We start from the raw sequence: 12,527 nt of genomic DNA, 5'->3' as shown, positions 1-12,527 counted from the left end.
GTTGTTGTTATTTCATCATTGATGTATCTAAAAATATTTCCAATAGCTTGCACTTTGTTTAAAATTTGAGAAACTTTCGTACCTGTGATGCGGTGCTCTGCAGTTTGAGCAAACCGTTCTCCAGACGGTCGACGTTAGCAGAGACTTCTTTGTTCTTCTTCACCATCAGGTTACTGTACAGACTGATCTGCTCCAGGAAACTCTTGGGCGTGGTGTAGTTGTACCTGCGCTCATTTGTCAGGTACGTCTTGCTCATGTTGTTGACGCTGATGTGTACAAAGGCCATGAAATCACTCACAGACACTCGAAGCTCATCCTGCGAATAAAGACCAAACAATAAGTTAAGTTGTGCCTTGGAGCTGCCACGTTATGCTTGCTACATTTATCATTTGGCATTTCCTGTTCTGTCATAACGCATTTTTATCCTGCGATATGTTAACATCTGATCTAGGGTTGGGGTTACAGTTGACAGTGATTTATCTGTAGCAACTGACTCAATCACATAAACACACTGTGTTACGATATGGACATGCGTAAACTAACACTGTTCTATCATGGACGTATCATATACGTTTTCCACGCCTAGCTCACCTCTAGCCCCTCCACGTCCTCCAGGAAGCGGATACTGACAGACTTGAGAGCCTCCTCTGGCCACTCGTGGAACCAGTCAATGGCCGTGCAGTTCACCACTGCCGGGAACTTCCTACTGCGCACGCGCAACGTTGAGCCAACAGGAGAGAAGCACAGCACGACCTGGGGAAAAAATCCACAGCGTCAAATTTTATTTGAAAGCTCACCATAAGTATCCCCAAAATAACTTGCATCATGCACAATGGTTGATACAAAAACAATTCAACTGCGCTACCTTCATCTGCCTGCGAACCCTTTCAATGAAGAAGCTCCAACAGTTTTCCCGGGTGTCCTCCATCCCCATCCCCTTGACTTCAGAGCGTACACCGCCGATGATTTCCTCAATCTGGTCGGGTTGGAAAAGCCCGGGGATCTCGCCAGTGGCCAGCAGGTCGTTGACCAAAACCAGGAACTTCTCGTCGGGCACCTGGCTGTCTGTCATCAGGAACATCATGCCGATGTTCTTCACTCCTGCCTTGATGCAAATTCCACCAAGATCGACCTGGGCAATAGGAGACGATATCACTTACAGTTGTCTCGATCCATAAGTAGTAAGATACTTGTATTGTTTGTTGACCAAAATTGCTGTCTAAAATCGGTCCCCCGAAAGGTAATGTTTAACAATATGTTCTTGTTTATGAGTATTGTACATGTACGTGTCCAAACAGGCCGCAGGCCTGAGTTGTGATTTCCCCTGGTAAGATAAATAAATATGAATAAATAAGTAGGTGAAACCATGTTTGACTACTGAATTTCATCGAGATTTTCAAGCGTGACTGACCTTAAGGTCGTTGATGTTGTAACCCTTCCTCAGGGTAATCTGGAAGACGTCGAGGCCGCTGATGGAGGCTGACAGGCGGGACAGGCTCTGTTTGCCGCTGCCTCCCACTCCCACCAGCAGGGCGTTACCACGCGGGGACTCCAGGATGCGGTTGATGCGGCAGCTATATGAATGAATGAAAGACCTTTATTGTACATTTATGCTTAAACAAGCTAAGTACAGGTCATGGTGATAAGCAAAGGAATACATACAGTGGTGATAATATAACGTAATAGAATGTGATATCTTATATCTAATCTATACTTGTCTACTATTTACAGGTTCGACTTTTTCTCGCTTCTTAAGGCAATTGTAGATGTATGTAGATATGGAGCTCGTAATACATGGTCTGTTCAGTTTCATAATAAATAGGAATTTTTCAGTGCTGTTTATATATTTAAAACTAGGGAACTCATTTTGTACACTATTATAAAGGATATTTCTCTCATCGTTGTATAATGTACATTCAGCAACAAAATGACTTTCGTCCTCAATTCTATCTAAATTACAATATTGACAAATTCTTTCTTGCAGATAACTTATATATGGAACACGCACATATTCCAACAATAATCAGTAATACACATTATCTGTGATTTTTCTGATTACCATACTTTCCCGACCACTAAAAGAAAATGATACAGTTTTTGAAACAGTGCATTCAAATCACATGCCTGTTTATTACAATTACTCACACGTGTGCGGTTTTGTGATATCAAGATAAGAATGTTACAGTAACAACTAGGAGTAAAACCATAAATATAAAATCGAACCCTCACATGTGTGACATGGCATCCCCGAACAGCACGAGGTTCATGGCTGCGTTCAGCTCGTTGTAGTTTTCCAGGGCTTCAACCAGGATCCTGTTCAGATGATCCCACGCAGGCACGAACAGGTACTTAGGCTCACCGATCCCCGCAGAAAAATGGCAGTAGATCTGAGGCTGCTTGGTGAGCACTTCCTCGTCAACATCCTACGGTTTAAAAGAAATTGATAATCAGTGAACTATAAACATTAATTGTTATTGATAACATCAGTAAGGTCACGTGTCTGTAACTCTCGCGAGTTTGGGCTCGGCTGTGATTGGTCATTATTGATCCTGAAGAAGGCGACAGTTGTCGTCGATAATTTGATCCTGTGTATACGTATACCTTAGTGTTAGAAGAAAGTTTAGCATTGTATTATACATCGTGATTGGTACAACCCCTTTTATCGCATTATGTGTCGAAATGTGTGAAACATTTGGAATAATCAAAAGAGAAACATTCTCCAGCCAGTCCGATCCAGTCATGGGCGATAGGCCATCGAGTTTTTGTTGAAATCGCTGTTTTTTGGTTTGAACACCAAAGTGTGTACTTGGTCCACTGAAGAAGGAATCCCGATATTACCATACTGTTCTCTAATATAATACACGTACACGTAGTACACGCAGTCCGTGCGACGAACAGCATCAGTTATTACTTCCGTGTTCTGGTCACAGCTCGCGCAAAGGCCGGCGGGAGTATAGTTAGTTCGAACGCGTTCGCGAACCAACTGTTCGAAACTGTAGAACCGTCAAGAGCTTACTTCGCTAACTTCATAAAAATGACTATTCTTGTTCTTAACACTACCCAAAGCGTTCGGAAATCGCTGTTCGGCTCTCGGCAATCTTCGGGTGACTTTCGGCATCTGTTCGTATGGTTCCATGTTTGGAATAGACGGCGGATCGGGCGTTGTGGTTGTTACAGTTAGTGTACGATTCTCGGGAATCTTTCAGTGGATCAAGTACACTGGTAGTGCGGATCGGGCGTTGCAGTTGTAACAGTTAGTGTATGATTCTCGGGAATCTTTCAGTGGATCGACTCGTACACAGTGCGTGTTAGAGTAAGTTCTCGGGAATCTTTCACTAGTAGGTGGAGTACATGGTCCGTGCGTTAGTCTACGATTCACCGAAATCTTTCCGTTTGTTGGTTCCTTAGCGGACCATCGGAGTTTATACATATACGGCACAGTAATGCCTATTTCAACAAAAACTCGATGGCCTACCGCCTATGATCCAGTCCGTCAAGGGCTGTTTTTGACGGGCTATTCGAAATAGAACAGGGAGCGGGGCTTATGGTGTTCGAACTGGATCGGTCCCTTGCCATCCTTATTAGAACCACCCAGTGCCGTTGCAAGCGGATATCAGACTTACATCAAAGTGTTTCTTGGCAAATTCCAACTTGATCTTTTCAAAGGTATCAATGTCGTTCTCGTCCATCAGCTTGTCTCCATAGACGCGTGACGCCTCGTGCAGCCACAGCTTACACATGTCGGCGGCGGACTTCAAGGCGTCGTTTGAGGCAAATAGAACGCCCTAAAACATCAAAAGAAGTTTTTAAACGTTACCGTTAATATCATGCGTTGATATATATGTACGAGTATATCTGAATATGTCCAAAGAAGTCTGATACTACCAATGATATGATGGTTTGTAGAAGTAACTTAGCCTTGGTTATATTTTTATCACCTTACTAGCTGTTTACTATTATGGTCATACCTGGAAGATGTTGGAAAGATCCCGCAGGTTGAAGATGTAGTGAAATTTGATGGCGGTAGGCAGGAAGGTGCCTGCGACCTTCTTGTGAAGATCCAGAGCTGCAGCCACCACGGTGGGAGCCAGCTTCTGGGTGGCGTTGGAGAAGCCTCCCTGGCTCAGATGGCCGGAGACAATGCTGGTGTAGATGGTGGTGAGGGCGTCCACACCGGGGAAGCTCAGGGCAAACATGCAGAACCAGCGCTTGGGTACAACATAGGATTACTCAGTAGGATAATAACGGTTGAGTACAAATTCTAACGGTAAATGAATAATATACAGCTCAGATGGCCGGAGACAATGCTGGTGTAGATGGTGGTGAGGGCGTCCACGCCAGGGAAACTCAGGGAAAACATGCAGAACCAGCGCTGGGGTACAACATAGGATTACTCAGTAGGATAAGAACGGTAGAATACGAATTCTAACGATAAATGAATAACATCCAGAAATGTGCAATGTGGCTAATCAATGTGCAATGTGCAGCTTATCTGGCTGACTGGAGCTTATCTGGCTAGCATATACGATTTTCGGTGCACCATGTAAATCTACTTGGAGATTACAAAGTGGCAGCAATGTCCTATCCAGACGCTTTATCTCTGTGAAAGATGGCGATAACATTCTTAAATAAATGTGTTTGGGATTGAGGTGCATAGTTTCAGCAGCTAACCTGCAGCCGTGGGTTGATGGTGAAGCTACCGGCGGTGGGGTTCATGGCCGCCACGTACTGGCAGTTGTGGACCTCTTTCAGGATGAGCTTCTGTCGGTCGTACCACTGTGAGTAGTCCATGTGCTGCCTGATGAGGGTGTGAGGCTGGACTGTACCATACGTGTCCACCTCGGGCATGTTCATGTCATCGATGAAGTAGACGAGCCTCTTGTTGCCGGGCGGCCCGAAGTTTCGACCTGCCTTCTTCTCTAAAGGCTCCTCCAGGACACCTGCAATGAAGTGTTGGTTTGATATGTAACAAGTTAGTTGTATGTATATGTGAGATGAGGTAAGCGTAGTTGTTCTCCAAGACTGTGAGACGTACAACGTGCAGCTGACTAGCGTCTATCAAACGGAGAGTCATTAGACCGCGATTACTTCTTACTATGGTCTTCACCGCCAGCAGTGGAGAGACTTTTTCACCGCCTGCAGTGGAAAGACTTCACTGAGAGCCATGCTGCCCCGACGGCTGACTAAGCTATGGGAGAGAGTGAGTGAGTGAGTGAGTGAGTGAGTGAGTGAGTGAGTGAGTGAGTGAGTGAGTGAGTGAGTGAGTGATGGTCTTTAGCCCGTCGTGATAGAGGTCCATAGCTTTCGCCCGTTTACATGAAGTATAGTGAACACATCTAAACAAAAACACAGAACAGGAATGTTTCCATACCCTGCAGCATGAGCGAAGTTGTGTAGAAGTTGAACGGCACTTTTGACACCATGTAGTCGTCGCTCAAGTCGTTCAACGTGTTCCCAACGAGCACAGACTTGCCGAGGCCAGCGTTACCGACCAACATGACAGGCCGCCTCTTCTCCATCAGCATGTCCAGGAAGAACCTGTACCGCACTGTCTCAGTGGTCGCCACCAGGACAGACTAAGGAAAACAGGCGACACTATTATTGTGCTGAAGAAAAAAATCAATGTTAGACGATTAGCGATGGTAGGATACCTTACATCAATCCATACATAGCGATCGTTGTGCTTCACTGTACTCTAATTCTCCCTAGTCATTATCAACATTCTCTTGTGTGTTACTTTAATGTCGAATCACCATAAGCTTGGATATACCTACTGCATGTAATCTTATGGTACTTGAAGGTAAGGCCGTCACACATCCGCTAGTGGAATTATGGCACAGTGCTCTGTCTATGATGTTTTTTACCATTCGTTATTCATGCGAGCTGCCATGTATACAAGTAATACTAACCTGCAGAGGGATTTCAGTATCATGTGCGTATTTGGGGACTTTGTCTGACCAAGGGAGGAATTTCTTTGTCTCTGCATCGATGTAGTAGTCGAACACTGTACCCTGGGACGGGAACTTGATGGTCTTGAACTCCGTCGCCCACCATTTGCTGAACTCCTCACGGTGGTCAACCAGCTGGAAAGAGTCACATACTTACGTCAGAGCATTCAAGACTTTTACGCCCGAACTTTTCACCATAGCCTAGGGGCCATCCTAGTTGGTTGGTTAATGGGCAGTATGGAAGCCGCTGAAAAGTTAGCTATTTTCTCTAGTCTTTCCGAAGTCAATATGTACGAACGTGTTTGAAAACGAAGTTTTCTGAGCGCATTCTCCATCAACTTTTTCAAACATGTTATTCTATTAAGACAATCGTTGCTTTTATTTCGTTTCACATACCCAGTAGTTATTTCAGTGACACACATCAATGAGAACCCGTACCTGATCCTGAAACATCCCTCCGCCGAAGGCCCACACTGCCGCAAACACGAAGTACAGTTCGTACAGCTCTTTTGGGCAGTCTGGGGGTGTGTTCTCTTTGGTGAACAGGCCGTCTATGAGGTGGCACAGCATATGGACGTTGCTGATCTCCGGAACAGGAATGATGGTCTTGAACCTGGAAGAATTGGATAACATTTACTAATTAGATCTTTAAAGCTTCCTCATTCCATCATCCACCGTACGGCAACCAATTCTTTGCTGTATTTTGTTGTATGAAAATCTGATATTATTTTATCTATAGCTGAAAGACATGGTTTTGAGTAAAAAAAATGATTACAGCAAATGAATATCTGTCACAGGTCACAACAGCTAGCTCTGATACTTTTTCACAACAGGGTTTGCATGGTTAACTTAGAGGGTAAAGTGGCAAAATGTAGAATCTCACTTGTATAGCTAACGTGGGGAGGTAGCGTGTGTTTATAACTCACCTCGTCCGTAGGGCCTCCAGGCACGGCGGCACGTACTTGTCGAACAGAATGGTGAGGTTGGCGCGCTCCGACTGGACCTCCCTGGTGTCTATCCAGCTGGTGACCACGGGGTTCCAGCCCAGGTCGGCGGGGTTGATGTACAGGATGCCGGCCCGGGACACCGTGGCGGGGGTCGCTGTTCTCAGGTGGCTGATCTCGAACAGCAGTCTCATCATGGGCAGCAGGGGGATGCGCTCGTTACTGGCCAGCGTCAGCACCTAGTGACGGTATCGTGAGTGTCATGTCACGGTGTCATGTCGGTGCATCTCAATACACAGCGGGCCCAACACGACCTTCCCGGCATAAGAACCTGGCCCATATGTTGAAAATCACGAATCAGCGCTCACCACAGCAATACACGCCAGCGCTCGTAGAAGGCCACGAAGGAGACTAGGACATAACAGTTTGATCTTGACAAGAGGCATTTACATAGAACGGACTGAGTCTGACTTAGTATGTAATGTATCATGCATTTATGACACCGCACCGAAACTGTCCCTATATATTTGCAATGCATGTGCCTTGAATAAAGATATAGCCATACCTTGTTGTCGTCCATGACAGTGTTGAGGGACTCGATCCACATGGGGTCGATGTCCCCGTCCAGCACGATCCACCTGGGCCCGTCCCCGGACAGGTTGGACATGTCCCGCATGATGGTGGAGAACAGCCCGTCCTTCCACTCCCGAGTCGCCGGGTTGATGCAGCCGAACAGCTCGTTGTTCGTGACGGCTTTGGGGTTCAAGTTCACCAACGTTGGCTTCTTCTTCTGCAGCTGGTAGGTTCTAAAGACAGTAAACAATTGTCAACTTTTAACGTTTGTATAGGCAGTATTTGACTCACTTGGGCGCCAAATTAGTTTTGCCCACTTATCGTCGTAATATCTTCTCCGGTCCATATTCCTCAGGCTGTGCTATTTTCCGGATATGTTACAAATCTAACTACTCGTGGTTATCAGCACAACAACAAAGGGCTAAGAGCAATGCCACATGTAATCTACGTGGTGTACTCAAATACTGTGCGTACCTGTTGAGAGACTTGATGACTTTAGTTTTTCCAGTTCCGGCGTTTCCGAGCACGAAGACGCAGTGCCTCACCGCCAACAGTTCCTCCAGCTGGACCACCTTCAGCACAAAGTTGTCCTCCGCCTACATTTCAAGATATGGAGATGTTTGCGCTATCATAGTTATATTTCACCCACACTACAGTAACTAAATTTTGATTTTGCGCAGTTGTGATTTTGGGACAGTCCATTTTTGCATGGGGAGGGAGATGGACGAAATATGCTGTATTTGACCGCAAATGTTTCATTTCTAGCTTCTAATGAATAAGTCCTCTTCTGTAGCTTTGCTTCAAGAAATGTCTAAAATTACACCACACATAGTATTTCCACGTCTTACAATTAGAGACTTGATTATTTATCCCTTTTATTTAGTACTGAATTGTATACTAGCTTTAAACCATAAGGAGATTTCATAGTGATTATCTGGCGCAAAGAGGGGGTGGCATAGGTCTTATCCCATCTTTTTACCATAAGGAGATTTAGATTTCATAGAATCTCTCTGGCGAAAATATGGGAAAAGTCCATAACAATATCACTATCCCCACAAGTTTCTTTATCTCAGATTTAAGGCATGTATTTAATTCAGTACTAAATAAAAGGGATAGATAATCAAGTCTTACAATTAGCGTCTGCATCAGAAATATCAAGTTTTGATAAACCCCACATCACAACGTTAAACCGTACCTGTAGGTGCTGGTCCAGTACAGACTGCTTCACGGTCCCCTCCAGTTCGGGGTCCCGCTTCCGTGGCACGTCAAGTGCCGGGAACAGATCACCGATCAGACCCATGAAGATCGGGACGTCATCAGTGACGATCTACATGGCAAAAGGATTTCATATCAGATCACGCCGAGGCATGAAATGAAACCACTTGCTTTTACAATTTCGACGGTTCTATATAGTATCATTCAGTATGTCTGTCATGATTCCTTCGTTGAAAGACGGCCATATAATCATATCAGGTGTAACGGATACTTGTAAACAATAATAAATTGAAGTTAGGACAGACCTTGGGCAGGTTGAAGTCTCTCAGGGCTCGCATCAGGACCTGGTCTTCCGGTCGAGTTGGATCACCACGTTTCAAGGCACCGGCCACAACCAACACCGACTTAATGGCACGGAGACCCCAATCGTAGTGATGCTGTGGAGGCATAGATTTTGCAGGTAATGTAAAATGTGTTCAAGACCATAGCACTAGCAATGGGCAAAGAAGTGCACAGTCGGGCTAGGTTTCTGTTCGGATGTTTTTTAGCCAAAGCACGTGAGACTTATAATTTTGTGAGAAGGTTCTTGCGTAACAATGATCTTTATCTGCCTCTCGCTGGCCCGGATGATACCTGTTGTTTACTGATAATAACTTTATTGCAAGTTCATGCCCGAAGGCTAATTGCAGACAAACAAGTACATGGAAATACATGGGAATCAAAAATAGTTATCTAGTCTACTGTGAAAGTTCTAAGTTAACTAAGGTTGACTAAGGTTGTGGTTGGGTTTGACTTCTTTTTTGAAGGCATTGGAAAATGAAGAGACCCACGTTTTGTATCGTAAGTGGGTTTGTTGATTTTAGTAGTGATATGGATTTTTGTAAGCTATTCAAATGGTGAAAGCTAGGGGAATTAACGGAAGCTATTTTATATAATTCGTTTCATTTACTAACCTGTTTAGACAGCAGCTCCCTGCACAGCGTGTACAGCGTGATGAACTTCCGTGCCAACAGTTTGGCGTCCAGGAAGCCTTCTGCCACCAACATGATCTCGGCGATCATGGCGAAGTCCGGCACCACCATGGCGCAGGGTCTGAAGAGCGCCTTCAGGTTCTCCGGCAGCTCCGTCCGTCCGGCGTACCCAGGGTTCATGGTGATGAACAGGCCCACGGTCTTCTTCAGGCTAATCTCCTCGCCCTAGGACAAGCCAGACGCCACACGCACCGTTAGAAAACAAGCAAATGTAAAGAAGTTGGAAAGTATGCCAATTTACATCATCAATGAAACAAGTATCAGTAGTGAGTAGTGCTAGCCTGTTGCAACATACTGTCTTCTTCAGGCTAATCTCCTCGCCCTAGGACAAGCCAGACGACACACGCACCGTTAAAAAAACAAGCAAATGTAGAGAAGTTTGAAAGTATGCCAATTTACATCATCAATGAATTTTGCTTACCTACGTTACATCTTATATTACTTATCATTATTGGCTTTGCTTTCATGTATTTGTTTGACTGTATTTGCTAAATTGTATTTTGTTATTTCTTTTGTTTCGAAGACGACACAAACATAAGCCTACAGCTTGAGTATGTCGTCTTCATGTCCTGTTATTAAATGTCATTCAATAAAAAATGAATGAAAAAAGTATCAGTAGCTATAGTGAGTAGTGCTAGCCTGTTGCAACATACTAGTAACCGGAGGATAATCCAAACTTTTCCCTAATCGCAGGATAGTTACCTGGAATAGGAAGCGTTCCTTGTTGTCTCGGATGGCGCTCTGGATACTTTTCACTTGCACGGCCACCACTGACAGCACTTCGACGGAGATGCGGTTGAACTCGTCGAAGCAGCCCCAGGCACCAGTCTGCGCCAGCCCTTTGTAGATGTTGCCGATGGACTATAACAATAATAAGTTTATTGCAAATTTCTGCACGAAGGCTAATTGCAAAAAACAAATAACAGGATACAAAATAGGTATAAAAGCGACTAGACAATAACAGAGAGAACATTTTCTGTGTGAAGTTACTATGACACTGCTACAGAATACACCGTAAAACATCATCAGCCATTCCCGTGAAGGTCACATTAACATTGACCCTTACCTTGTAGTCCATCTGTTCGGAACAGTTGAACACATAGACCATGATGCCAAGCGCGCGTCCTAAGTCCTTGGTTGTCTCGGTCTTCCCCGTCCCAGCAGGCCCCGCGGGAGCCCCGCCCATGATGAGATGGAGCGACTGCGTCAGCGTGATGTAGCATCTGTGTGGCAGGGGGGAAGTCATACAGCTATATTACTTGAACTGGTAATCTGAGTTAGTGCGACCTTCAGTTTATCTTCCACCTTCAATAGGGAAAAATTGAATAACTGTTTGGCTCGCTCCTGAAGCGTCGCCAAAAATGGAAATGGTAGAACACCGGTGAACTGACCTGTCCGTGAGAGGGGTGATCACCAGGCGCGGGGTGTTGCCCAGGTACTCGTACGCGTACAGGAACTGTGCGTCACAGATGTTACCGAAGCAGTGCTGCTTTTCCTCGTCCCACCTATGAATAAACAAAGGATTTTATATACTATATCCACAACGCATCGTAAATTGGAGATACGCATCGCCCCAACTATTTAACTTGCGGGCATTACTGTAACGCTAAAATGTAGAAAATGTGTAAACGTCAAGGACAGTACTGTGGAACTCTCCTGCTCTTCGACTGACCTGTGTCTAAGCTGACTGAGCCAGAGGAAGGCCTGAGCGTTGTCTATTTTCTGCGCAATCATCCTCTGGACAACATCTCTGTTGTGCACGTCGATAGTACAGATGGTCATGATCTTCTGACGGTCTCCTGAGGTCAGCTGCCCAATCAGCATGCCGATCAACGTGTTCAGCATGGTGATCTACGGTTTGATAATTAAAAGCGTCTAAGGAACGTTGTGTGGAAAGTTTTGAATAAATCAATGAAAAGTAAATCAGTACGCAGTCTATCGTGAAACAAGCTGGTCTACTTGAAGGTCTACGATGGCTATGTCTCTTTGGTCCTATATCCTCGAGCTCCATCAATAAAAAAGGGAATACGCATAATTACGAGACAACTTTTACCTGTTTCTTGTTGTAGTCCTTTAGCGCGTTCTCGTACCCTTCCTCCAGCCGCGCGAAGGCGATGTTGACCTCCGTGGACCACCAGATCTGTGAGCAGTTGAGCGCGCACTGTGCCGGATACTCAAACAGCCACTGGTCCCTGGGCTTCTCTTCAAACGTCACCACGCCTTCTGTGTGCTGCTGTCGCACAGTCGCACGGACACGGTCCAACAGTTTGTTCAACCAGACCTCAACCTATCAAATCATACAATATAGATTAACAATTAGAATAGACCGATCTCATAAAGCTCATGTCACGCAGACGACGTGCTTCGACCATATTTGTCGATAACCAGAACCAGAAAGTCGCCGAATTCGCTGGAAAACCTGCCCCATCACATTGGAGGGGGCTCAGAGACCTGTGAACATCGACTGACCTCTAAACATCGCGCGATGATGGAGACAACACCGTTTTACTGCCGGAAATGTCACATAGAGGGCGCAGACTCATCGGGCGATCGATTGTCTTGCAGTGTGATAGGGTCATGAATAGTGGTGTGTACCTAAACCCGTGTTCAGGTTCAGGTCCGGATTCAGATCCAGGGGCTTAGGTTCAGGTCCGGACTTAAAACTCCGGACCTGAACCCAGAGCATATGTGTGCTAAAATTTTTCCAAAAATTGGCATATATCTTACATGCAATTTGAAAACTATGTATGCGAAATCATATACAGTCAGTAGTAAACACAAAAGTTCAGTTATAAAACACAAAAACAGCAATATTT

At 45.1% G+C, this 12,527-nt stretch overlaps 1 protein-coding gene across 2 annotated transcripts in view; it reads right to left on the bottom strand.

The window, feature by feature from the left end:
• LOC136441003 (dynein beta chain, ciliary-like) overlaps positions 1-12,527 on the bottom strand; it is a 51,734-nt gene that overhangs the window by 14,750 nt on the left and 24,457 nt on the right. For both annotated transcript variants that reach the window (XM_066437229.1, XM_066437230.1), the window contains 22 exons: positions 11,765-11,998; positions 11,384-11,562; positions 11,103-11,216; positions 10,778-10,934; positions 10,414-10,572; positions 9,634-9,876; positions 8,986-9,117; positions 8,661-8,792; positions 7,940-8,061; positions 7,458-7,698; positions 6,875-7,131; positions 6,387-6,561; positions 5,910-6,083; positions 5,372-5,576; positions 4,672-4,940; positions 3,969-4,208; positions 3,624-3,785; positions 2,230-2,423; positions 1,412-1,574; positions 866-1,132; positions 592-753; positions 83-316 (listed from right to left, as the gene is read on the bottom strand). In XM_066437229.1, coding sequence (XP_066293326.1) covers positions 83-316; positions 592-753; positions 866-1,132; positions 1,412-1,574; positions 2,230-2,423; positions 3,624-3,785; positions 3,969-4,208; positions 4,672-4,940; positions 5,372-5,576; positions 5,910-6,083; positions 6,387-6,561; positions 6,875-7,131; positions 7,458-7,698; positions 7,940-8,061; positions 8,661-8,792; positions 8,986-9,117; positions 9,634-9,876; positions 10,414-10,572; positions 10,778-10,934; positions 11,103-11,216; positions 11,384-11,562; positions 11,765-11,998 — 4,215 coding nt within the window. The remainder of the gene's footprint in view (positions 1-82; positions 317-591; positions 754-865; positions 1,133-1,411; positions 1,575-2,229; positions 2,424-3,623; positions 3,786-3,968; positions 4,209-4,671; positions 4,941-5,371; positions 5,577-5,909; positions 6,084-6,386; positions 6,562-6,874; positions 7,132-7,457; positions 7,699-7,939; positions 8,062-8,660; positions 8,793-8,985; positions 9,118-9,633; positions 9,877-10,413; positions 10,573-10,777; positions 10,935-11,102; positions 11,217-11,383; positions 11,563-11,764; positions 11,999-12,527) is intronic.

Source organism: Branchiostoma lanceolatum, chromosome 8 (genome assembly GCF_035083965.1).
Source record: "Branchiostoma lanceolatum isolate klBraLanc5 chromosome 8, klBraLanc5.hap2, whole genome shotgun sequence".
NCBI classification, from domain to species: Eukaryota; Metazoa; Chordata; class Leptocardii; order Amphioxiformes; family Branchiostomatidae; genus Branchiostoma; species Branchiostoma lanceolatum.
The sequence above is the reverse complement of the archived record's forward strand: the minus strand, read 5'-3'. Positions and strand labels throughout refer to the sequence as shown.